This window comes from Syngnathus typhle, linkage group LG17 (assembly GCF_033458585.1).
Source record: "Syngnathus typhle isolate RoL2023-S1 ecotype Sweden linkage group LG17, RoL_Styp_1.0, whole genome shotgun sequence".
Taxonomy (NCBI): domain Eukaryota; kingdom Metazoa; phylum Chordata; class Actinopteri; order Syngnathiformes; family Syngnathidae; genus Syngnathus; species Syngnathus typhle.
The window spans coordinates 1,830,971-1,855,922 of record NC_083754.1 but is presented as its reverse complement, the minus strand read 5'-3'; the positions used below and the strand labels follow the sequence as shown (position 1 = coordinate 1,855,922).

The following is a 24,952-nucleotide window of genomic DNA, read 5'->3' as shown; positions in this document are numbered from 1 at the left end:
CTATTAAACAATAGAACACTTTCATGGCCATCAAAAAGTGAGAGATTCCCTCCCTTCCGAATAAATACAGATGAATACAACTTCATTTTCAAAAAGCGCTCACTGCTTTCATGCTTTTTACAACAATTGAGTGTTAGAAACAGATTTTCTGTCAGCTAGCTGTCTTATAAAGGTTGATTGAGAACCACGTTATAATTTTACCGAGATCATTATTTTCTAATGAGAACAGAAAACCATGTTACCAGGTCCAGTAATCTTGAATCGCATAGTTGCAAAAAAATCTTATGGACTCCTACTTCCCAAAACAAAGGCCTGTTTAGTTCTTCCTAAATGAATGACACATTTGAAAGGAACATTTGTTAGATGACAAGTACAGCTACACTGTCAAAAAAAATGTGCCAAATCATCTCCTTTGGATCGGCGTACGTTGAGAAACCCATTGACGAAGATACCCCACAGCATCATCACGCTGCATTCATTCACCAAGAGGTGTTACTTTGTCAGTGCAGGAATGATCAGAATGCGCTTGCCCAGCTTTCCCGTCATTGAAATATGACGAGTTTGTGCATTTTTAAACATTTTATCTGTGTCAAACTACACGCGGGCCAACAAATGCATGCATGCGCACACACTTGACCTGAATTTAGACAACAGGGTTGCAGCTCTCCTCCATAACTGGGTCCATTAGGGGCTAAAGTGCATCTGAGCCACATGCTACCCCAACACACAGGATTAGAGACACACAATGGTGGAGTGGGACAATGTTAGGCCGCCTTAAGGGGATCAAATACGGATGAGCACAAAAAAAAGAACTTCAAGGTGCTGTTTTCCTTCTGTCAGTACATTGTTGGCTAGTGAGTGACGTTGTCATGTACTTTCATTGATTGTTCTATTTCCCCCCACACGCACAATCAATTTGAATAGAGCACAACAACATCGAGTCTGATTTTGCTTTTTTGTTCCTCTGTAACTTGAGTCATTTCTAGCAGAGGTTCCCGATCCTAACATCCATTAAGCTGTGCATCATGAATTAATGATCACTGCTGAGTAAGACAAATCTCAGCGCTGATGGCACTCCCATCACCACTGCTATCCCATCTGTGGGAGTGATGCCAAATTTGAGATTCTCTTCCTCCTGCACACAAAAAAAGAGATGGTTGAGCTTTCAACAATATCATAAAAGAGTAGTCATATGATACATCAAATGCTGTAATTGAACATCACATCACATCATCTGTAAGGGTTGTAATGAGCATTTCTAAATTGCCATTATTAAATATAGGACTTTTATTTTCTATGTATTTCAACAACTATATGCAAGTCTGTCTAATGGGTTTTGATGTCAACAGAGGAGAAACGGCCATTAACAACCCATCACACGCTGACAGGATGTGAATCATGGGAGTCCCTGCACAATTTTCAACTCAGCTCGGTCAAACGGTCCGACTTCTCTTGAGAATGAAAAGCGTCGCATCAAAAGTGGCCCATGTTGATTGGAAAGATGCAATTCACATGCATTGATCTTAATCATTGAATATAGTACCGTAATTTTCGGACTATAAGTTGCGTTTTTTTTTTTTTCATAGTTTGGGTGGGGGGGGCGACTTATACTCAGGAGCGACTTATGGGGTTTTTTTTTCACTTTTTTGGGCATTTTATGGCTGGTGCGACTTATAGTCCGAAAATTACGGTATATATATTTATCAAGCAAGATTTTCATTTACAGGGCTAATTTATTCTTTGCAAATGATACAGCATTGAGTTTCCATATTAGGGCACAACTCTAATGTGTGACACTAAACGCGCACACCCATGGAAGACTGCTCAACTCTCTTTTACCTCTCTCTCTCTCTCTTCTCTCTCTCTCTCTTTCCATCTCTCTCACACGCAGACGCACAAAAGCTCCCAGCAGAGTCAAGCGCGCCCCGATCCGCACCGCACCGCACACCGGCTGCTTTAAGTTGTCCTCTTCCTGTCCTCCTTCATTCTCGTGCAGGTCCAGTCTCAAAAACCCAGACTACCTCCCAGCGACTGTTCCACTCCCCCCCACCCCCACCCAACAACCCAGACTACCTCACTCACACGGATCGTGACTGCGGATTTATCTTTTGCGGGGATTCTGCGAGTGGGCATACTTATCTGCCATTAAACCCGATTGGACAAGGGGGGAGAATACAAGCTTTTTTTTTTTTTCCCTCTTCTTCCTCGTGTTCTTCGTGGCTTCTCATTCGTTTACCTGCACCGGTCCGAGTTGAGAAGAGCAACAGCCTCGGGCTGCGCATCAGTGAGGTAACTATGCGTCTGATTCTGCTCTAACGTCAATGGATTCTTTATCACAAAAGCAATTAGAAGAACACCAATCTTGCTCCTGTGGTGTATTTCAGATCATGAACAGGAAACATAAGTGGTTTAAACTTTGCCTGCCTCCAACATCTCCCTTGTATTGTCAAAGCCATCCTTGGTTATTCAAGCAGGGGTGACTCAAGGACGAGTGACTGGATGTGTGAACACTTTTAACTCCTGCTTGACAGTGTGCAGTAATGTTTCATCCAATCTTTCTGCATTTCCTGCCCAATAGATAATGATCTTATTTCTATTTAGCACACAGAAGTATTGAGACACACCCTTCATTTGCAGTGTTTCGCAATATTTGTTTTCACATAAGAAAAACAATTACGGCACAAATAAAAGTGAGCTCACGGAAAGACCTTTTTTTTTTTTCCCTTTGAACAGGTGGGTGGGAAAAATAGGCGAGCACACTCCCAACGTGAATAAACCAACTCCATATTTTCTCTTTCTATAAGAGGAGGCGGTGGGTGTAACACTCATTTGCTCACATTCCATAAAGTGTATTGATCAGCCCCAATCGACTGGATTTTTTTTTCCCCAGTCCCCATGACAAGCTGTGTCACGGCAGCAGCAGTTGTGAAAATGGTACAGTGGTATCAACATCATTTAAATCATTTTAACACCAAGGAGCCAATCTCAGCTGGTCTGCCTGTTCCTTTCTATTTGTAGTCTCCATTGACAAGGCAGTAGCTATAGAGGCTTCTTTCCCTTTAGTCATTCTCCTCTGCCTCATTTTCTTCTTTTGCCGAAAGATCTTTCATTCTAACCTGTTCCCGTTCACTAAATCCCCTTTCCTTTCTAGCGCCATTAAAGTCAGCGGGATTTGACACATTAACGAGTCGAAGTGTGTACATTACGGTCGTATGTCGTGGGTGGGAAGACAGCGAAATAGAAAGGGGCTAGAGGTTAATCTCTGGATGCTTTTAACCCAAATCACTATGTGACCTACATCCTCTCCAGAAAAGAACCACCCTACATTGCCACGTATATTTACAAAGCGTTTGACAATAAATATTTAATGGGCCAATCTGGAAAAAGCTCAACTTCTGCACATTCTGTCGTTTACAGTCACTGGACATGTTTAAAGCTTTTCCCAAAAGGGTATCGGTTGAGTGCAGATTTGATTACCATGACAACTAGGGGCGGAGCTATGGGGTGGGTAGTTTAAAAGCAAGAGTATAAAATGAGAAGGGCATGTAAAATGTTGTCGGTATAGTGGAATTTTTTTTAGGAGACTTTGTTCGTGAACCAAATACATTTTTCCTATTAAAGTGCTTGGAATTAGTGTTAATCTGTTCCAGTTGGGCAAGAAGTGCGCTGAATCCAGTGACCAGCGTTTTATAAGATGGCGTCAAAGCACAATATTGTCTCAAATTTTCAGGATTCGGGAATAGCGACTTTACATGGGAACAAGGATAGTGATTTTTTTTTCTCAGGGGTCAAGAAAAAACATTTTGACTGTGGCAACTTGTTTGGAGAATTGTAAAATATCGACATGACAGTAAAATGTTATAGTCATGTCGGCAAGAATACTTGCGTGCAAATCCTTTGTTAGATTCTCATCATTCAATTAATGCAGGAACCTCCTTAATTGTCTCAGCAAAAAACAACAACACCAAATAACACATTTCTTGGCCATATCACCAATGTTGGACTTAGCAGGAACGTGTTACTTCCAATGATTATAACGGTTGCAACTTCCAGACTGTGCAGCAACAAAGAAGAGAAATCAAAACCACGTTCCCGTGGATTAATGATTTAACACTTTGAAAGGACTAAAAATAGACAAGGAGCCTTCGGTGAGTAGGCGATTGTGGAGAGCAGCGGGACGCAGGAAACGGCTCGAATCAAGCAATCAAAGTAGAAAGAACGTGAAAATGCTGCTTAGGCCAACTCTAATTTGTTGTCAACCTTTTTTGATGAGCTCAAATATGCTTACACAGCATACAGTCAATTTGCCTTGTGCTTGGGTGTGAGCCCAAACATAAAAAAATGGTGAGGACTTCATCCAGAACGCTGAGAAGGTCACACCAGCCCATTTATTTTACAAGTATTTCTCTCCAGCATATTTCTCTTGAATCCCACTTTCTTGAAAAAGACCACTAGAGAAACTGCAAATGAGACTTGAAGAAGGTTAGGACACTTCATTAGAGGAGGAACAACTAACAATGTGGTAGATAATTAGAATACCTTCATTAGTCCATGGTCAGATCATCTAATGAGACCCAGTGCACCATGTTAGAAATTCTGCCATCACAAAATGAAAGTGTCTGAGAGTAGAAAGAGGGTGTGATGTTAGCAGATGGATTGAGCAGACAAGTGGAGGTGAAAGTGATGAGAGAAAGGGAAGGAAAAATGAGGATGAGGAGATTGCGAGTCATAGAGCTAGAAAGAGGCAAACATCCTCCTGGAGGACTCTGGAGGCTGAAACTGGATCTCAGGCAGGGACTGGACATTGCCCTCCCTCCCTCCCACTCTGTCGTTTTTATTGGTAAGAGACATGTGTTGTATAATAATGTGCTTCCAACTCACAAAAAAAGATACACACTGGAGTCTATTCTTGTCTTTCCTGTTGAGTCACTACATAGAAGTACTTTTCTGCATCTGGAACCAAGATGTTAAAAGGAAAGGACTTATCAGGTTATATTAACTGCTATTTTTTTCATGGCCAAGTTTTATTTTCAGTTTGACATGACTGGACATTTTGTATTCCAACTTCATCACAGTCTCCAACTTCTCTATAAATACATAAATAAATAAATCCTTTTTTTTTTTTGGTCCTTCTCCCACCTCACATTTTGTTTCTCTGCCTCCTTCAAGCTCTCTGATAAATCATTCAATAATCACATTAATCGGACGTAGCACATAAGGCTGCAAATTTGCATACATTTTCTACTGAGCTGCATTTTTTAAAATTTGTTTCCATCATAAACCAAAATATTGTCAGTTTTATGTGTTTTCTTTGTGTGTCTAAATTGCCTCTGGAGCTGCTGAGAATTTACAGGAGAGCTAAGTGGGTTATCCACTCTCTCTGTCTGAGGTTGTTTATGCTCAATAAATTTGACAGCCTCTATTTTCTTCCAGCTTTCGGTAGATACAATAACAACACACAGCACAACTCCTTGGTGCACCTGCTGCATTTGATGTGCTTGTCTTTGTGTGTATTTATACTTTTGTGTTCAATGTGTACAGATAGACACGTTCTAAATCAGACTGCAATCATGGATGAGATGGATCTTCCCCAGATGAAGAAGGAGGTGGAGAGCCTCAAATACCAGTTGGCTTTCAAACGAGAGAAGTCGTCCAAAACTGTGACAGAGTGAGTTCATAATGATAATAATAATAATAATAATAATAATGGCTTGTAACTGGAGTTTGATTGCAAACACTTAACCTTAGGCACAGCAGATAAGGAACATGAAATGTAAATCTTTACTTTCAAACATTTCATCATTTATATGAAAAAGGTTCATTCGGATCATAGATTGGCTGATTTCTCAAGGGTAATAAAAAAAAAGTGGACCGGAAGCTGTTATGTCAGATGCTGCATCCAAGGTCAAGAACGAATTGGCAAGGTCAAGTTATCACAAGTTCATGCAGCTGTTGAGAGATTTCATATTTGGAAAAAAAACAAAAACCAATTCCTACAAATCATTTGTGTCTAATACAGTATATTGCAAAAGATACATACAAGAATTCATTCTAAACGATTAAAAACAAAAATCCAGTCCATGCATTGTTTGCTTCATGCATGTTTTAAATAAATAAATAAATAAATAAATAAATAAATAAATAAATAAATAAATAAATAAATAAATAAATAAATAAATAAATAAATAAATAAATAAATAAATAAATAAATAAATAAATAAATAAATAAACGATTTAACGTTAAATCAGATGAAAGCACAAACCCCCGTTTGATGAAGTTGGGACATTGTGTAAAATGTAAAAACACACACGCACATAGTACAAACACACACGCACTCACACAACAAAACAGTGATGGAAAAAATGGGATTGCCAAGCAAATTGAAATGTGCTCCAGTTGTGTGGCATCTTTGCTTTGTTACCATAAATGGAGAGAATGGAAAGCCCATTACTCCAGTTGCTGTGGAATTTAAAACATGTTTCTGTCTCTCTCTAAAGTTTGGTGAAGTGGATAGAAGACGGCGTCCCCGAGGATCCTTTCCTCAACCCTGAGCTAATGAAGAACAACCCGTGGGTGGAGAAAGGAAAATGCATCCTTCTGTAGGACGCACCTAGCTTAACTAACGTTCTCTTCTAGTTTGCCCCACAATACACACCTACAGATGACTCCCGACCCCAGGACGATGCCTCACGACCTCTCACCATGAATGTATAACAGTCCCGAGCACACACACACATCCTGACGAGACCACACAAACACACACACCGACACACGCTTTTGCCTGACTGCCACAATCTTCTCGTACAAGTTCACCCTTGCCACGTAAATGCATTTTTCGTTTTTCTCCAACCCGATCAATACTAGACGTCTCTATATACGACAACCTACTTATGCAGCCGCGAGGCACAATGTTTCATTCACTCGTTTGCAATTAACATCTATAAATGCTTTCATTCACTTTATTGCTTTTCTTTTCATTGAGAGCTTAAGTTACACTTGTTACTAACGGAAGCGAACCTTTTATACGCAAATGTAAACGGATTCTTAAATTTGGTGGCTGACATGATGCCTTAAAGTTGTAAATGGTCATTATTTGCGTCAATGCTAATGATTATTTGGTGTCACGGAAACACTGAGTCATTATTGTAACGCCCTAAGACGTCGTGAAGATTGTAGTGTGATCGACATCGTTTGACACGTTTTCAAAACATTTTATTTACGTTTTTCATCAACAGCATCATTTGTGACTGCCTGACTAATAGTATGTAATATTAATATCCCATTTGAACAATAAGTGTGTTGCTTGTTAGTAAGCAGCAATATCACGACATTTATTGGCAAATTATTTGAATGTTCCGAATGAAGAATTGGGGAATTTTAATGATTTTTTGAAATTTTAATTTGTAATATGGAAGCCACAACAAGATCTGGGGGCAGAGTTAGGAATTGACAATTAAAATAACACTTGAAATAGAGTTTGCTTTTTTTATTTATTTTTTTATATGTGGCCCTCTATTAGTGTTGCAATTAAAAATTAGTTGATTTTTTTTTCCCCAGGAAATATAATATTTGAGCACCCCATCCACAAAATACCCCACAAGACAAAATTCACTGCCTGAAATAGCGACCAAACAACCAAAGCCTTTTCCCCATAGCAGGAATGAACAAATGTTTACCATGACAGCAAAAGTAGACACGTTTACAGCTTTGACACTTCTCACCACACAACTTTGAAAGCATGCTTTTCCTATTTAACATGATAACGCATGTTGTTGTTCTTAGGTGTCATTAGGTCCGAGTGTGTTTATTGTCACTCCGGGTCCCTTTCGGAGGTGAAATCCTCTTTCCGCTTCTTACCTGTCGCCCTAATACACAACACAAACATTCTCGACAGTCATGTACAGCCGGACCCCTTTAACTTATTCATCTAAATATTTTTTTGGGGGTCTCTATTTATTTTATTTATTTATTTATGAGAACTTTCTCCTTGTGATGACTGCTAGCACTTTTCTATTTGATTTTCTTTGTGTCCATTTCCAAATCCTACGATGCAACACCTTGTCAGATCAATTACTGCCTTTGACACAATTTCCTTATTAGAATGTAAACATTTCAAGTCATTTTCATTCACTTCAACATGGATGCCAATGTATGTGTGCATAAACATTCAATGTAGTTATATCATAAAACCAGGCTGAAGAATCCCCCAAAACACACACACGCACACACACACACACGGATTGGTGTGATGAAGAAGGACAAGGACATCATGGGAACCTCACGTCATCTAAGTACTGTAATGACTCTCATTATAATCTGGATGACCCAGTTCCCCAAAGGCTGTTCTGTAATTGGGTGACTTTCTGTACAATGAATTAATTGCAAATATTTAATTGAAAGTAGTACATGATGTGCTAATTAATTCGTTTTTCGCCAACTAATCAAGCACTCACTGTATTGTAAAATCATGAATAAAATGAACTTCATACACAAAAAGAAAAAAGTACACTTAACCAAAATAATTCTGGTCATATTTATTAAACCGTGTGACTAAAATAAAAGCAAATGAAAAAAAATATATACTTATTCAATGGTGTGGCTAAAATAAAGGCAAATTGAGACTACTGAGAGGTAATAACAGAAAATGAATTCTGATTGTGCTTTTTTTTTAGTTTAGCTGCTGAAAACTGTGTAGTGTAGCTCTAGGGTTTGATGTGACTTTTTCCTCCCTCGCTGCATGAAGAGGGACTACACAGAGTGGCTTCCACTGTATAAAACCTCGGAGCTTCATGTGTAGCTTTTCCAGAGACCCAAGTACTCTCAGTTCCAATCTTGAAATTTTATATTTAGCCTCTTATCCAACACGTGAATTGACCAAACTTGTACACCGCCGCTGGAAAAGCAGCAAAAAGAGCAAATGCAGATGCACTTAACCCAATTTACCCCTTATTTTATGACTCCTGTATTTTTTTTTTTGTTTCATTTCTTTTCATATATTCAGAACATCTGTTTGCTTGTGTTGCTTCTATTATAATGTCAGTATAATCTTAGCTAGCCACATATTCCTTGTGAGAGTGCTTTGGAGTTCCAATTATGCATCAGATTAAGCCCAAGTGTAAAGACTACAAGCAATAAATTCAAGATCATTTTTTATTGAATTTTTTGCAGAAACATTTGTCTTATTCAATAAAGTAGAAGATTTTGAGAGAGCTTTGTTGTTGGTGGTGTTTTATTTTTTTGCATGTGTTCGTTTTATTCTCACAACTACAGCAGGCTAACCCCAATGTGGGAAGAAGTCGATTCCAATTCACAACCACTCTATTTAATTTTCTTCTCAAGACGATAAAAAAAGATATTTTACAGGGTCAATAATAAAAGACAAGTGGTGGAGGATTTTGTTTTTCAAGAACCTACTTTATAAATTGAGGATGAGATTAGTGGCGGTTCACCTATATATATATATTTTTTTTATTGACTGTGTCAAAGTGTTTACTATCTTGATGTACAGCTGCTTGCTTGTCTTTTTATGGGTCATCTCTCCTCAATCCTTTTGCCTCTTTGCTGCTCTCCATCTACTAATGCTCTCAATCCCTGTTCACCCTCATGCTACTAAATCCGCACCCCCTTTGTCCCCTTTCCCCCTGAAATCCTCCAACCGCCTACACGCACACACACCAGCCGTCTCCTCACTGTCTGACTTGAGTTGGGTCTAATGCGCTGGTTAATGTCCCTCTAACTCCCAATTTACACTCAGATTACACACTTGCACTCCCAAACACACATAGCGTTGCATCTGCTCATGCATGTGCACGTTCAACAACACGCTGGTCGCCCTGGAGGGTTTGTGTATTTACGTTCCAACGCACTGAGCGTTTGTGTTTGGATTAAGATGAACATAATTGACAGTGCAAATTGTAGCACATTTTGATTTGATTTTGGATATTGCTGGATCTTCGAGTACAACCCACAGACCAAACCTCAGAGGTCTGATTTTTAAATCAGAAGAACGTCATGTTCGCGTTCTTTGATGTCTTCTGCTTACAAGCTACATTTTCATACGCAGATCAAGGATATCAAATGTTTTTGCAAGTCAGTGCTAGCTCCGGACAACCGTCAAAAACTCAACATTGAGTTATTGAGGCCGCCATTTTTTTTTTAGTCCTTGAAATGCATTTGGCTTTTGCTCTCGTCCGAGCTGTCATGAAGTGACAGTATTATTAAATGTTATATATTAGCTAACTCTATTCTCAGTAAAGGCAATTTTCTAAATGGGAATAATGACAGTGAGGAGACCTTGGAGTTTGTGTATCAACAAAACGACTCAAGATAGTAGAGAGCAGGCAAGCAGAGGACAATCAGTCAGAAACAACAATCAACTCCAACAAATGTTATTGCACATTGATTGTAATGAAACGAGGATTAAACATGGCCAGAAAAGTACATCACTTTAATATAAAGTCCTTTTCCCGCTCTGTGGTTTTTACAGCCCAACATGGCTGTGTGAGAACCACAAAGTGGAAGTCCATTGCTGTATATGGAGATGGGATTAAAAGATGTGCTTCATTGAGACTTATGCGCTGAGCCATGTTCTGTGACCTTTGCTTTAGAGCTTGTATGGGGCCTCATTCCTCTTCCTTACAAGGAAATAGACAGCTCCACTCATAAATTTTTGATTTATCTGAGTCGTAATGCCCAACTATGGTATGTGAATGCTTGCTATATGTATAAAAATGAATTCCTGGATTACTCCTTTGACCCGTCTGCTGGATTCGACCTCTCTTTTGAGATTCAGCTCGCTTATGGGGCCAAACTTCATTTCCGTAGATGAGGACAGAATAAGATCTTGACACGCTCGTTAGTTACCGGAACGCTCGGTCTCACCGAAACGTTTGCACAGGTAGCGCGAGATGAGACCTGTTCGTTGAGCTAATTAGCATGGCCTCCCTCATGTGCATGACTTTGTGCATGGGTGGGTGATGGTGTATGGCCCACTTCTGACAATGCTATGGGCCAGAAGAGACAGGGCTTAGAAAGGACGGATATAGATAGACGTGAGAAAAGCATAGGGAGAGAGGGACGTCAACGTCGGGGTTGTTAACCACTAAAGCGCCCCAGACCCATGAGAGTTGCGTCTTTTCAGTTTTTTTTTTCTCTCCGCGGTGTCATTACCTTCTGTCGTCTTCTCGAGGGAGTCCATGTTTACCCAGCATGGCCTTTGAGCTGTCACTGCGGGACTCATGTGTTCTTGGTGGCCATGGCAACCAACAGACGCAGCGAGTCATCTGTCCAACATACAAACAAATGATTGGAGCGGAAACTTTGAATTTGAAAACTTTCAAAAACTCTAGAGTAAACATGCTGCGGGGGACAAAGTGTGTTACAAATCAAATGTATTATTATCATTATTATCGCTGTTGTCCCTCTTGGTAGCTGTTAAAAAATGGCCGCCCCCTGAAATGGATAAAAATTTGGATTTTGCCTCTTTGATTAATCTGCCACATATGAAACATTAATTAGAACTCTATGTTTTGTCTGGTTGGGTTACACAGAATATATTATTACAAAGAAATTTGGGGGCTTGACTTCCCTTTGAATGCATTGCTCAAGTGTGCAACGAGTTTTTTTTTTGCACTAACTAGAATAAGCATCAAATAAATTTGAAGGAAGATTGGATGGATGAAAGGTTTGAAGGGAAACGAGCCAAGCGAGTGAGATCCGCAGGAGTTTCCATGGCTCACAGTCACGCCCACACAGAACTCAAATCTATTTTGCCCTCAGTAACAGCATCACTCATCTTAGCAGTGAGGTGAACTATTCCAGTGGAGGGATATTGAAAAGATATTCAAACACAGATATGATGTTTGAGGTATTTGCACAAAGATAGAATTAAACTGTTAACTTTTTGTTAAGTAAAGCTTATTTGATAGACAATTGGCAGCAACATGGCAAAGCAGTGTCCACATGCTTTTCTTTTTGTGTGGACAAAAGCCATCAAGAAGCAGCATTTTAAGTAGGTCCGTTTGGAGCCATATGCCCATGAATGCAGCATGGTTCAATAAAATATGATGTTTCTGTGTTAATCTTTAATAGTTCTGTCCTTCGGAATTAACCCAGACGAATACACATTCAGGGCACCATGTGGAATCTCTTTGTATTCTTTTCCCCCTTTAGTCATTGTTTTTTTTTCCCCTTCTGTCTTCTTTAATCGCATTTCAATGCACATATTTATCTTTTTTTCACATCAATATTGCGGCTACATCGGTTTTGAAACTTAAGTATCAGAACATGGGAAAAAAGAATAAAACAAATGCCTTTACCCAGCTACCGCAGGTCCCAAGCCCAAAAAATATATAAAACAAAAATGTGATGGAGGCTCAAAAACTGTGCCAAAAAAATCATGCGCGGTGCTGTGGCGACCCCTGATGGTACAGCCAAGAATTGCAATAACACAGAATGCGCCACCTGACCACATTTATTCAAAACGTGGAATAAACTTGTAACTATTCGCCAATAGTGTTATAGAATGATATTCTTAAAATAATAAGAATCAATAGACCATATACAGTATTTTCCAATTAATTAACAGAATGAATGACACCACAACCAATGTTCCAAGTCATGCCTTTCATCATATTCGTCAAATGAACCATATTTTCATAATTATTTAAAAACAAAATGTCCTGACAGAACAGCAAATAAATATCACTTAAATTCTAAATGATAACACCGAGATGTAAAACTCAGAAGAGAACGATGCTACCCAAATCCCGCAGCACCGAACGAGATCTCGTACGTTCGACCGAGATTCTGCTTCTGACGTAACTACCACCAACTTGTCACCAAAGATGGCGATTTGCTGAGTGCTCATGGATATCCACATTTTACGGCTAGCTGTTATCCTACCAAAAACGTCAAGTGTAAAAACAAATTAACCGCACATCGAGCCGATACTTAATCGTTGGAAGAACACCGGCGACAACGTTGGCCACCGCCACCATGCAAATCACACTAAAAACACTGCAACAGCAGACTATTCAAATTGAGATAGATCCCGAACAAACGGTGAGTAGCTAACTTGCTAACTTTAGCTCCACTCCCCGCTGCTGAAACTAGTTTTGGAGCGCATGTTTACCTCCGTGCTTCTGTTGGAACTTATTGTCACGTGTCGAGAGTTGTGATTCACGGGGATTGGTAGACATTGTGCGTTTATGTCTGGGTACCCCCCCACATGCTGCTACGGGGTGGGAACAACGCAAAACCTCACTTGTTAGCTTTAGCCCACTAGCTAGCTAAAAAGCCAATAAAAAAGTGCCCGACGTGAAGGCTGTGCTTTTGAGCACGTGCTATCAAAAACGTCGATTATTTACGATCACGCGTTTGTGGTGGTTGTGCTAAATGTGGCTAAATAAAGTGCATGTTTACAACGTTGATGCTAATGACACTGCTAATTGTTGGCCGTTCTGGTATTGCAACATTACAAAGTAGTAAGCTAAATTTGTTAGCATGGTCATTGCCTGACAGGCCAACGCCTTTCATAGAGTGGACAGTTGATGGTTCTGCATATAAAGTTTGGCCTGATGTGACGTAGGCGGGACTCAAATTTCACACATAGTTGTGCTTTGCGTCGGAAGGTTTAAATCAGTGCTTCTCAATTATTTTCTGTTACGCCCCCCCCTAGCAAGAAGAAATCTATTCGCGCCCCCCCTCCCCACCGTGACTATCCTAACTTGTCTTGTAAGTCGTAAAATGTTGCACTGTCGCAAACGTGACAGAAGTAACAATGAGAGCGCCACTGCCCCCTGCTGTAGTAAACCCGCAATTACACTTTATTCTAGTACTGCCAAAAAAAAAGCCTGTTCCCCAGGGTCACACGCGCCCCCCCAGGAATAGCACCGCGCCCCCCAAGGGGGGCGCGCCCCACTATTTGAGAAGCACTGGTTTAAATAAAAGCCAGAGTTGTTGCATGCCATACATTATTTTGTCTTCTTTTATTAGGTGAAGGCCTTAAAAGAAAAGATAGAAGCAGAGAGAGGAAAAGACAATTTTCCCGTGTCCGGACAGAAGCTGATATATGCTGGAAAAATTCTTCAAGATGACACACAAATTAAGGAGTATAAAATTGATGAGAAAAATTTTGTCGTAGTCATGGTGTCCAAGGTAAGATCACTTGATTTAAGATCAGTGGACTTCATTTTAATTTGTGCATGTATACTTATGCAGCAACAATTACTATTTTTTTTATGATGATGATGATAAACAAAGGCGAAGACTGCAGCTGCTGCTGCGGCACCTCCTGCTTCGGAAGCACCCAAACCCCCTGCCCAGGATTCTGGTTCCACGTCAGTTCCCACTTCTACTTCAAGCTCAACCCCAGTCCCAACCTCCACCCCTGCAGCTGTTCTCACACCCCCTGAGGAGGTCAAGGAGGAGCCAAGTGATACAGCAACAGAACCCCCGCAACCAGCCAGGTACAAGATGTTATGACAATAGTGGAAGTATAGATCACATTTCAGTCATTCATTTGATCTTAACTGTGTTTTGCAGTTCCAGTGGAGGGAGCCTGGGTTTGGATGCCTCATCTGCACTGGGTATGTCATCATTCAATCATTGCCACTCTTGCACTCTTAGAACGTTAGCATGGTAATCGTAGCCTAACTCAGGATTTGTGATTACTAGATAACTGTCTCTCAACACACATAATAGTCAAAAAGTACAGCAGTTGAATACCAAAATACATTTTCCAATGATTTCCATCCGAATATATAATTCCGCCATTAATCCTGTATGTTGTCAATGTACATTTAAATAATTGAAAATGTTTAAGTGAACTTATGCCTCTGAATGCACACATAGATGAGCAGCCTGGTAAGTTGCCACTCTCCTCTTGCATCTCTCAGTCAATAAGAGAAAGTAAAAGCCGTCTTATCACACAAGGCTCTGCAATGCTTCGGCTTTAGATTAAAACGACAGTATCTGAATTATTCTCTAAAATTAGTTCGTAGACCTGTTCAGACACGTACGTTGTCCGCTGCTACATGCTGTTGCCATCCGTCGGGGACATTCCGGACTGCAGAGCAAATGCTAGCCTAGCTATTTTTAAACAGTAACAAAAGCTGCCTCTATTGTGAGGTCCGAGTTAAGAACAGCGATTCCATTCTCAGATTATGCACATACCTTTGTTATGTGGTCATTGAAGACCATCTTGCTACTTGTTGACATTTACCCGTAAAAAAATATATATACATCAAATTAGTCTTAGGTCCTCCTTTTACTTCCCCACTGCACTTCTCCTTGGTCTTAAAAAAAAAAAAAAAACAGTCTCTTCACAGTAAATGTTTCCCCTGATGACAGAAACAATAGAAAAAAACTATGCAGGTACCGCATACCTTCATATTCACCAATATTGAAAATGATAATCAACACTGTGTGTGTGTGTGTGTTCTGTTCTCAGTGACCGGAGCAGAGTATGAAGCAATGCTTAAAGAGATCATGTCGATGGGTTATGAGAGGGAGCGAGTGGTGGCAGCACTTCGGGCCAGCTTCAACAACCCTCACAGAGCTGTCGAGTACCTTCTCACTGTAAGTCTTTCTCGGTTATTACACTTGGACTAACTGACATCCACAATGCAAACGTATTCCCATCAGACTCGGTGTGTTTACGTGCACCATTTGGTTCAACTGTTGGTGTGTATCGCCTATTTCTAGGGTCTCCCGAGCAGTCCAATCCAAGACACGAATCCCCCGGCACCTACGCCAGCATCTGGACCCACAGAAGCGCCGTCTCTCGCAGAAGGTTGGGATACTTTCTCCGTGGATATCGTTTTTTGACTTTTACTCGTTGAAAACGACGAGAACCAGAACAAAGAATGTCCTTTACATATCGCATTTACTGCACCAAAAATATTCCAAATATAGCACACGTAGAATAAGAGTCCTCTGTATACTAGTGAGTTCCAGAGACACAGAGGTTCAGACTTCAGATTTGGAATCTAATGACTGTATTGCCATGATTTTGTCCACCATCAGGAGAGAACCCTCTTGCATTCCTGCGGACTCAGCCCCAATTTCTTCACATGAGGCAGGCTATCCAGCAGAACCCAGCTATGCTTCCAGCTCTCCTGCAACAGCTTGGCAGGGAGAACCCTCAACTCTTGCAGGTAACGCACAAGCGTGCTTTCAGATGTTTCCTGTCCTAACTTTTGCTTCCATTTATTTGTGCGGTTTGTGCTCCCCGCAGCAAATTAGTCAGCACCAGGAGCTGTTCATTCAAATGTTGAACGAGCCGGTGGGTGAGGGCGGGGAGGCGCCTGAGGTCGGCGAGATAGGTGCGGCGGGCGAGGAGGGTGCGCCCGTCAACTATATCCAAGTCACACCTCAGGAGAAGGAGGCCATTGAAAGGGTGAGTGAGTGGCTCTCAGTAATGTACGTTCAGAAACCCGGAAGGTCGTCCCCTAAAGGTCGTTCTTTTTTTTTTACGCCCGGCAGCTAAAAGCACTCGGCTTTCCCGAGGCGCTCGTCATCCAGGCCTACTTTGCCTGCGAAAAGAACGAGAACCTGGCCGCCAACTTCCTCCTCAACCAGGGCCTGGAAGACGACTGAAGAGCCGAGACGGGCCGGCCACCTTCCCGCTCCTCCCCTCCCACCCCTCCCCTCTTCAAAGACTGCACGCCCAATTTACTTGTACAGCCACCAACCTCAGCTCCACTCGACAGGAGAGAGGGAGGGGAGAGCCAGAAGGGAGCGGGGTGGGACGGGACGGACGGGGTCAGGTTGTGACCAATCCAAATGGAAGTTTTGTGCAGGAAGGTCAGACTTAAATGTTACGTTAGCTCGTGTGAAAGAGGGTGGGCAAATCCACGTGAATTCCAATGGAATGTGTGGACTTTGTTTAGGGGGACATCCACAATTTGATTTTAGATGCGCTTTGTGAACACTTAAAGGGAGGGGGGGCTGAAGTTGCTGCGCTAAGTGTGCGCGTGTGTGTGTGCGTGCGTGTGTGAGTGTACACGTCTGCGTGCCTGTGCAGATATGATACACGTACGCCTGACGGAATCAGTTTGCATTGCCTAAGTTTGTTCATGCTGTAGCTGAGCACATTCGTCCCTTCTACAACATGATGAGCATATTTTTAGCGCCCACAAACTGGTCTCGCTGTGGGTTATTTGGGGGGGGCTGTCACAGAATCAACTGACAATATTTGGTCTTGCCTCGCGTCACGTTAAAGACAGCAGCCAATCAGAATCCTTGCACATTCTTCTGTATGTTAAGTAACTCAATGTAACTTGCGCGAGCTTCGCTGGTCGCTTCTGGTGCATACCGTATTCTGCAATTTACAAAACGAAGTTAAAAAAAAAAAGATTCCGCAATGATTGTTCCCAACAACTAAAAAAAGAAAAAAAAAACAGGCTGCTGTTTTCATGCAAATCACAATTTTAAATCACTCATAGCTGCTTAGATACATGCTTTTGTTTGGTTGACCATTTAGTTAACTGCTCCCTTTCCGTTAGTTTGCGAGGAAAAAAAAAAGTTGTAGTAATTGTATGACACTTCATATGGAATTATTCCACATCTCACTAAACCGCTAAGTTCTTTGACATGCAACAGTAAAGGAGTCGATGCAACCCCCCATGTGACTCACGAATTGTAATAGCTTTAACTTAGGTGAACATTTATTTGCTTTCAAATATGCTTTACTAATAATGAACTTTTATCTTCAATTTCCATATTTGTTAAGTCCCCCAAAACAATACGTAGTGAACATACCGAACTAGGATTGAATCAAATTCAAGTTGGTACACTTTGAAATGAAGTACATTTCAATTCTGTTATATAAATTTGATCTCGGAAGTTCATTTTGAGGAGAGAACGGTCATCATATTGTACCGTTCACCTGGGATTACTGTAAAATGTTGCGCCAGAATGAGCATGTATGGCACCTTCATTTGTTTCTTAATGTTAAACAAATTGTATCGGATAAGAAGAGCAAATGTTCACAGTGTGATTCTGTACGTGTGAGGGCAGTTTGTGCTTGACTGTCTTTGCAGCATCAACATTATCTTGGACTATGCTGTGCTACATTAAATATCAGCGGTCTTTCAGGCAATTTGTGTCTCTTTCAATTAATGATCTCTTTGGAAGTCTCTATTCCAGCGCCTCCTGGTGGTGCCAGAAATTTGGGGAGATTTTATTTGCATGTTGGAGATCCACCCACCTGAGACACTGAGCTATGAGGTACGCACACTAAATGACTCTGGGCAGTATTGGAAAGGCAAACCAAGAGTAAGCAACCCAATCCATCTTCACGGATAACATGTGTGGCCTGAAAAGGTGACGGTAAGCATAAATTTGCAATTTTATTAAATAACAAAATGCAAGTCGCATCGATTCATTTCGAATCCAGCTCTTTGTTTTGTCATTTTTTGTAACTATAAGACTGATTGCGTTACAATTTCAAACTTCAACAGTCTTCTGTATATTTTGTAAATATGTAACCAGAACCTTCATTCTATGTTTTAAAGTTTCTATTCAATTTGATCATCTGGATCCTGATTCTCTTTTTAAATAGACTATCAGGTTTCAGATGTCCGAGTCTACTACACGACTTGTTTTGCAGCATTGTAATGAAAATCAGATATGATTGACGAGCGACTGCAGGTGGAATTTTTCCGTGACATAGCACTTGCAGGGTTACATCTAAGGGGTGATGGATGTATGGCTGAGGGCATGAAAGGCTGTCGGCTTTCCCCCCCCCCCCCCTCTCCTGGTGCCAATGGCAGCCTTAACCTAGACTGAGTGGAGTTTGTTATTATTATTAAACAACTTCCTTAGAATATTTAAAAATTGCAATTATTTGCTGAGTATATAAACTAGGTAAATGAAACTAAACCTGTGCTGCATTGGTATCGATGACGAAGTACCTGGGTGTGACATCACGAGGCGCTTTAAAAAAAGAACTACTTTGTTCCATAGTTCTATTGAATTCCTGAAAACACTTGGTTATGTAACAGTTGGTGACAAATAATAGATTCACTTGAAGAGTTAGATAAGATCACACGTTGGATAAAAATGCCACTTTACGTAACAATGTAAAAGCCTCAATTAAAAAAAAGACATTGCAATGTTAATAGTGACACAGATGAACAATAGCAGTAAAAAGTTCTAATAATAATATCTGTGAACCTTTACAGCCCAAGATAGATAGCTAATCAATCCAACCACTGACCAACAAAAATGAGGTCCTCCATCCTTCGATATGCAGCAGAACCAGTGGTAATCAATTAATACTATAAAAGTCATCAAATTAAGTAAATACAAAAAAATCACAGTGTTGATTTATTTCTGCATTTTTCTCAGTATGTGTTTCATACTTCCCCAAAGAACAACTGCGCTGACTCCAAGAGGCCCCGTCCCCTTCGTCCACCTCCGGAGCCACCAACGAGCATCTACGTCAATGCCATTAATACCAAAATAGTCGTCTATGAATGTGATCGAACATCAATGACAAACACACCTACAAAGGTATGAAGTAGTTTATTTTTCTTTTAATTAGTCATCGACACATCAGCTTAAAAAGCTTTGCTGTATCTCCAGCTTGAAGGTGTCAATGGAAAAGTACTTCGTCCTGGCCATCCCCCTCCACCCCCTCCACGCAACTTTAATATCAGGCAAACTTCAGCTCAACAGGAATCCGAAAGGTGGAAATGCTCCCAACCCAGATTGGAAAATGTGAGTTAAAACTTCCCTCCATATGCGTCGCAGTTATTTTTTTCAAAAAAAATTGAAGTGCCGGTCAGGAATATGTGTTTCGTTGATTTTGATGTAGTACATATAGATACATTTTTTTGTCGTCTTCCACAGATTACGCCACCAGATGAGCCCCTATACACGCAAATTGAGGAGGAAGCATACCTGGAAATTCTGCCAGAAAATGATGTCATGGTTAGAAAGATGCACACAGACACACGCAATGTGATTCTATAATCTGATTCTAAAATGTGTTCCAGGCGCAGGCGGCATTGAAACCTCAAATAACAACACGCAGGCAAAATGTCTTCAACCTCAACTCTTCTCAAAACACACGTAACCAGGTAAGAATGTGTGAACACAGCAATTGTGATGTCATGCGGCAAGGAAAAACTTTAGAAGAGAAAATGTACATTTCAGTCTGCGTTTTTCCCAATCACAGGATAGCCACGATCTGGTTGAATGGATGCGAACAATATCAAGTGAGTAGACCATGTGACATTTTAAGATCATATCCATTGATAAAAATAGATGTTCTAACTATATTGGATCTAATGTGCTGATTTGTTTTGACAGAGACAACACATGTGACTCCGTCTTTGTGTGAACTCAGTAACGAGGATCAAATAAGGTTTGATTAAAAAAAAAAAATGTATATTATGATAATTTCATGTAGGGATGTAAATAATTTAGTTAACATTTTTTTCCAATAAATAAAACATGAACAAATAAATTTTAAGTCATCAATTTTTGTTCTCACCTTAAAGGGTCTTCAATCAGAGAGCTTTGAACACGAAGCAGGTTCTTCATCTCTTCAACATTCTCATGACACGCCGCAGTCAACGTCTGCAATCCTATATTTCAAATTTCCATTCTTTCTCTGAGCTTCTGGACAAAGAGAAGAAAATGGTCAAAACTATGGGCATTGCTGGAGGCACCACAGGTGCGGTGGGAGGAGTGGCTGCGGTGTTTGGAATAGCCTTGGCACCCTTTACCATGGGCGCCTCGTTGGCCGTTACAGCTGTTGGCGTTGGCATGGTGGGGGCAGCAGGAGGAATGGGTGCCCGTGCTTCCAAGGCCACCAAGAAGGTTGGAGACAGAAACACCATCGAGAATCTGGTCCGTAATTACATGTTAGATGTTGCTGACATAGAACAGTGTCTGAAATTTATTCTCTGTGAAATAACGGAGGTGCAAAGGCACAATCTTGAGAGGTTAAAGCAGGCTGGAGCTCTGCCTGATGCTTTGACAGTTGCTCATAAATTACAGTCAGTAATAAACAACATCAATAATGGTAAAAATAATGTGTACACAAGCGGACTGTCTTCTGGGAGTCTCTTATGTGCCTTTGCTGCAGAAATGGATCAGTATTTTAAGGAAAAAGGTGGGCAACAACGCTTAAGGAAGTCCACGAAGAGCAGACTCTCGGGGAGATTTCAATTGCTGGCTCGAAATCTTCAGGAGGAGCTTGACTATTTGAATTTTGTATGGCAATTTTTGTAGCAAAAGAAAAAGACATTACAGTCACTCTAGACTGTTGGCATTTTTGTTTTGTACCTCATTTGATTTTTATATTGCATAAGCTGTGAAAATATATCATTAAAAACTAAAATCAGTTCTACAATGTTGTCATTTGTAATTACCTCGTATTCTTTAATAGTTCACCATTAAGTTCTGAATAAATAGAAAAAAGTATTTTTTTTACGTGACGTCAGGGACCCGGAAACACGTCATCGAGACGGAATATAGTCCTTAGCGGAGTGATCGCCAACACGCCTAGTGCGGAATGATATTAGAGGGCGGATCACACTTTTAACTCAACAACAGTTTCCCGTTCGCCATTTTGCTTTCCGTATCACAAGAGTCTGTCAAGAATTCCCCGACATCTGCCTAATTTTGCCGAAATGGCAGTGTGAACGTGTGCAGCGACCCAGCAGCAGCCAACAAAACAGTGCATCCAACCAGTGCACTGAATTACTTCAAATTCAGCAAATATGTCGTAAGTATTGATTTAAAAATCGTGACTTCCTCCTTAAGGTGTGGTGGGCCTAGCTAGTTAGCATGGCCGTCTTTTATCGGCAACGTCGTGTCATAATTTACCCTAGTACATATCAAGTACATCCGTTTGAAATGTTATTGATCGCAGACGAAGTGAATGTTATCACGAAGGATTAACGGACTGATGCAACTCCTGACGTCACGAAGCAAATTTTTCATTGTTTTTTTTCAATGCACCCGTATGGTTAAATTATGCTTAAATCCATTAAAATCCATAAACATTTTCACTTTATTCATTGTTGTGTTGTCATTTTGCTACTTTGAAGCGTCTACGTGGCTGTCGAACAAGCTAATTACCTCGTGGTAAAATGGCGGCTTTGTGTGTCTGGGGGAGGGAAACTCTTTGACCTTTTTTTTTAGCTGTCAATGACGTCACACGGTCACGAGAATACGAACACGTGACTTGCAGCTTTTCCCCTGCAGTGATGGGGGCAGTGTTGTCATCATTTATACATACACGAGAAGCATAGTTACAAACAGTAACCAAAATGAATAAACTCAATAGTTCTTACCCACTCAAGCAGCTTTTTTTGGTCTTATTGCTCCTTGAGAACTTGTCTTGTCAATTGTAACCAAATGTCTTTCTCTGTTTCCAGGTCCCACGTGGAAACCCTCAGCACTGCTGCAAACGACAGCAAAGAGTTCGGCACTCTCATATCGTTGTCACGTACCCCTCTTGTGACCAACAACAGCCACTATGACCATGATGATGACAAACTCACTGTTTGGCCTGGAAGACATGGAGGCTCTTCTGTGGACGCCTTCCTCTCCCACGGCTGACGCCGCGGGCTCAGCTGCGTTTCACCCTGACCGAGAGGACCATCACAAAGGAGGACGAACCTCAGCGGATGGAGTCGCATCACCAGTGTCACCATTCAACTCCTCATTTCTGTCTTCTTCTTCCTCTCCCCTTCCCTTCTATTCTCCCCCTCGCTCGCCGCCGGCTGTCCTCCAGGGGAAAACTGAGTTTTCATCTGATCCACTTCAGTTCCCCTGGTCAGACCAGTTGAGAGATACAGAGGTGGTCTCAGCTGACGGCAAAGGTAATGTTATTATATTACTAGTGACTCTTAGTCCTAAGTGACAGTGAATAAATTTAAATTGGCCCATTTGACCCTCAGATGATGTGTTTGGTGACCTGGACTGGATGGCTGAAAGAGTGGATCTGAGTGACTTGGACCTGGACTCCCTGATAGGCACCTGCAGTCCTAATGAAGAGAATCCCAGTGATCCAGATGACCTCCTGGCCACTTTTGATTGCCCCATTGAGCTCGACTCACTCCCGATACCCTCTCTGTCAAGTCTTGCCGATCCTTCACCAGACGTTCGTCACCCGCCCTCTGTTGATTCTGACCTAGTTATCTCCTTGGCAGAACCAGTCTCCCAAAACAATCCGTGCGATGTTCCCTCCCCTGTCCCATCTATCCCAGAACTCCAAGAGGAGTTCGAAATCAAATCTGAAACCACTCCCGCTGACTCCCCAAGTTCTTCCTCATCACGTGTCGATTCTCCCTCATCCCCGGCTTACACCCTCGACTTGGGGAGTGAAGTGGACGTTCCCATGGAGGAGGTGAAGCCAGTGGTAGCCGCAGTGTTGCCTCAAGTCCAAAGGGTTGTACTTTCCCTTTCACCGACCCGAATTGTCCTTGTGTTGGCTTCGAAAGATGACGCGACTGCGCCCTCCGCCGTATCCACTCGGTCCAATATTAGTCATTCTTTTTCTTCCGCAGCGTCGCCCCTAACAAGGTCCCCCAGAGCCAGACCATACCCAGATCCCAAACCAAAAGATAAACCACCTTTGCCCACAGTTCAAGTCAAGTCGTCTCCAGGTGCAGATGAAAGAGGAAGATTGAAGGCTCCAAAGAACAAGAAATTAAAGAAGATGGAGCAGAATAAGACGGCAGCCACTCGCTATCGGCAGAAAAAGAAGGTGGAGCAGGACGCCCTGTCGACCGAGCACTCCACGCTGGAGAGGAAGAACGTCGAGCTGAAAGAGAAGGCCCAATCTATGGCACGAGAGATCGAGTACCTCAAAGAGCTCATGGAGGAAGTCCGTCTGGCGAGGTCGAAAAGCGGAGTCTGAGCACTGACGGGTAGTATGGAAGGCGTTGCGCGCATAGTATTCACGATTTTAACTTAAGCGCACGCTATCACCTTTCTTCTAGTATTTAAAATGGATAAGAGTAGCTTCGGTACACTTTGAAACATGTTCCACAAGTCGATAGGTGTCATTATATATAGTTGGGTCTTTTAAGCTCTTTTAAATATGTATTACTAAAACCATCTGTATTATGACTTGGAAATAAAAATGAAATGTATTACTTTTGGTGCTTCGTGTCTTTTGGAAATGGTTCATGATGATGAAAATAATTGATGGGCACCCAAGCAAGTTTGGATCGGGACAACATTTTGGTAAGCACAACCAGTGACTATATCAATGCTGTGGGGAAAGAAATGGGAAGGTCCAGCATGAAAAGTCTGACGTGGCTTTGATTTTTACATGACCTGAGCATCTGCAGGATTAAAAGACTGCATTGGACCCGCCCTAGGCAAGGAGGAAAAATGCTGATGCTGGTGCTGACCTTGAGTAATACAAAGCAAAATGTGTTCATTCAGCTTTTAACTGGTTTTCATCTGTTCTCCTTATCCATAGTTGGAATAATGCCCACTAAGATGGTGTGGAACACTTTGGAAATCTCATCATTTTGGAATCTGCCTTGATATTGTAAATATGGGATGCTGAGTGAGGTCATCAAAAGATAGTCGCAAACCAGTATAATAAATGGAAGTAACCCATGTTCATAGAAATAAAAAGAAAAAAAGATTAAAAATACGTATATGAAACATTTTTTTTCTTGAACACAAGATGTCACTACTGAGTCATCAAAGACGATAAAAGCCGAAGTTCAGGCCTCGTTTCGTTCACATATATTTAAAAAAATATATATAAAATATATATGCATCTGTGACGTAATGAAAACCCGGAAATGAAGGCAAGTCGTGGTGGGAATAACTCAAATTTGGAGCCGACCAAACTGACAAAAAGGTAACACGTTTTCTATTTATTTTCAGCATCTTCCCTGGCCCTAATCCTCTTCCTTACACACATATCTATTTGGAGATCATGTTCCTTAAATAAGTACTGCAACG

The 24,952-nt window shown here is 41.2% G+C and overlaps 4 protein-coding genes and 1 long non-coding RNA gene across 9 annotated transcripts; 4 read left to right on the top strand and 1 right to left on the bottom strand.

The window, feature by feature from the left end:
* Positions 1-24: 24 nt before the first annotated feature.
* LOC133169889 (uncharacterized) lies at positions 25-15,311 on the bottom strand. The gene is made up of 3 exons (XR_009718475.1): positions 15,176-15,311; positions 11,171-11,283; positions 25-1,135 (listed from the first exon to the last, which is right to left on the bottom strand). It is a non-coding gene; the product is annotated as an uncharacterized LOC133169889 (long non-coding RNA).
* On the top strand, positions 1,898-9,210 carry gng13b (guanine nucleotide binding protein (G protein), gamma 13b). The gene is made up of 3 exons (XM_061302374.1): positions 1,898-2,289; positions 5,542-5,668; positions 6,499-9,210. Exons 2-3 carry the CDS (start codon positions 5,571-5,573, stop codon positions 6,602-6,604), a joined length of 204 nt encoding a protein of 67 aa, XP_061158358.1. The 5' UTR covers positions 1,898-2,289; positions 5,542-5,570; the 3' UTR covers positions 6,605-9,210.
* Positions 12,811-18,104, top strand: LOC133169886 (UV excision repair protein RAD23 homolog A-like). The gene is made up of 9 exons (XM_061302373.1): positions 12,811-13,063; positions 13,997-14,158; positions 14,264-14,469; positions 14,546-14,589; positions 15,453-15,580; positions 15,707-15,794; positions 16,028-16,158; positions 16,239-16,400; positions 16,487-18,104. The coding sequence occupies exons 1-9, from the start codon at positions 12,998-13,000 to the stop codon at positions 16,598-16,600; spliced, it is 1,101 nt and encodes a 366-aa protein (XP_061158357.1). The 5' UTR covers positions 12,811-12,997; the 3' UTR covers positions 16,601-18,104.
* Positions 18,105-18,155: 51 nt separating this feature from the next.
* On the top strand, positions 18,156-21,361 carry LOC133169885 (uncharacterized). 5 transcript variants are annotated; one of them, XM_061302369.1, is made up of 9 exons: positions 18,156-18,328; positions 19,189-19,270; positions 19,355-19,519; positions 19,592-19,726; positions 19,859-19,939; positions 20,005-20,088; positions 20,187-20,226; positions 20,321-20,375; positions 20,512-21,361. In XM_061302369.1, the coding sequence occupies exons 2-9, from the start codon at positions 19,232-19,234 to the stop codon at positions 21,245-21,247; spliced, it is 1,335 nt and encodes a 444-aa protein (XP_061158353.1). In that variant the 5' UTR covers positions 18,156-18,328; positions 19,189-19,231; the 3' UTR covers positions 21,248-21,361. The 5 variants fall into 5 exon arrangements, with proteins under 5 accessions (XP_061158353.1, XP_061158356.1, XP_061158355.1 ...); XM_061302371.1 differs by having other exon boundaries at positions 18,165-18,328; positions 19,379-19,519; XM_061302368.1 differs by having other exon boundaries at positions 18,166-18,334.
* A 204-nt stretch (positions 21,362-21,565) lies between these two features.
* atf4b (activating transcription factor 4b) lies at positions 21,566-24,123 on the top strand. The gene is made up of 3 exons (XM_061303708.1): positions 21,566-21,743; positions 22,399-22,845; positions 22,924-24,123. Exons 2-3 carry the CDS (start codon positions 22,500-22,502, stop codon positions 23,883-23,885), a joined length of 1,308 nt encoding a protein of 435 aa, XP_061159692.1. The 5' UTR covers positions 21,566-21,743; positions 22,399-22,499; the 3' UTR covers positions 23,886-24,123.
* Positions 24,124-24,952: the final 829 nt, after the last annotated feature.

Bases quoted from the DNA above. Each gene is read 5' to 3' on its own strand.
- atf4b (XM_061303708.1), top strand. From the start codon at position 22,500: ATGACCATGATGATGACAAACTCACTGTTTGGCCTGGAAGACATGGAG. The intron at 22,846-22,923 runs GTAATGTTATTA...TTTGACCCTCAG, and splicing joins GGTCTCAGCTGACGGCAAAG to ATGATGTGTTTGGTGACCTG.
- LOC133169886 (XM_061302373.1), top strand. From the start codon at position 12,998: ATGCAAATCACACTAAAAACACTGCAACAGCAGACTATTCAAATTGAG. The intron at 14,470-14,545 runs GTACAAGATGTT...TGTGTTTTGCAG, and splicing joins GAACCCCCGCAACCAGCCAG to TTCCAGTGGAGGGAGCCTGG. The intron at 14,590-15,452 runs GTATGTCATCAT...TTCTGTTCTCAG, and splicing joins GGATGCCTCATCTGCACTGG to TGACCGGAGCAGAGTATGAA.
- LOC133169885 (XM_061302369.1), top strand. From the start codon at position 19,232: ATGAGGTCCTCCATCCTTCGATATGCAGCAGAACCAGTG. The intron at 19,727-19,858 runs GTGAGTTAAAAC...CGTCTTCCACAG, and splicing joins CCCAACCCAGATTGGAAAAT to ATTACGCCACCAGATGAGCC. The intron at 20,227-20,320 runs GTGAGTAGACCA...TTGTTTTGACAG, and splicing joins ATGGATGCGAACAATATCAA to AGACAACACATGTGACTCCG.
- gng13b (XM_061302374.1), top strand. From the start codon at position 5,571: ATGGATGAGATGGATCTTCCCCAGATGAAGAAGGAGGTGGAGAGCCTC. The intron at 5,669-6,498 runs GTGAGTTCATAA...CTCTCTCTAAAG, and splicing joins TCGTCCAAAACTGTGACAGA to TTTGGTGAAGTGGATAGAAG.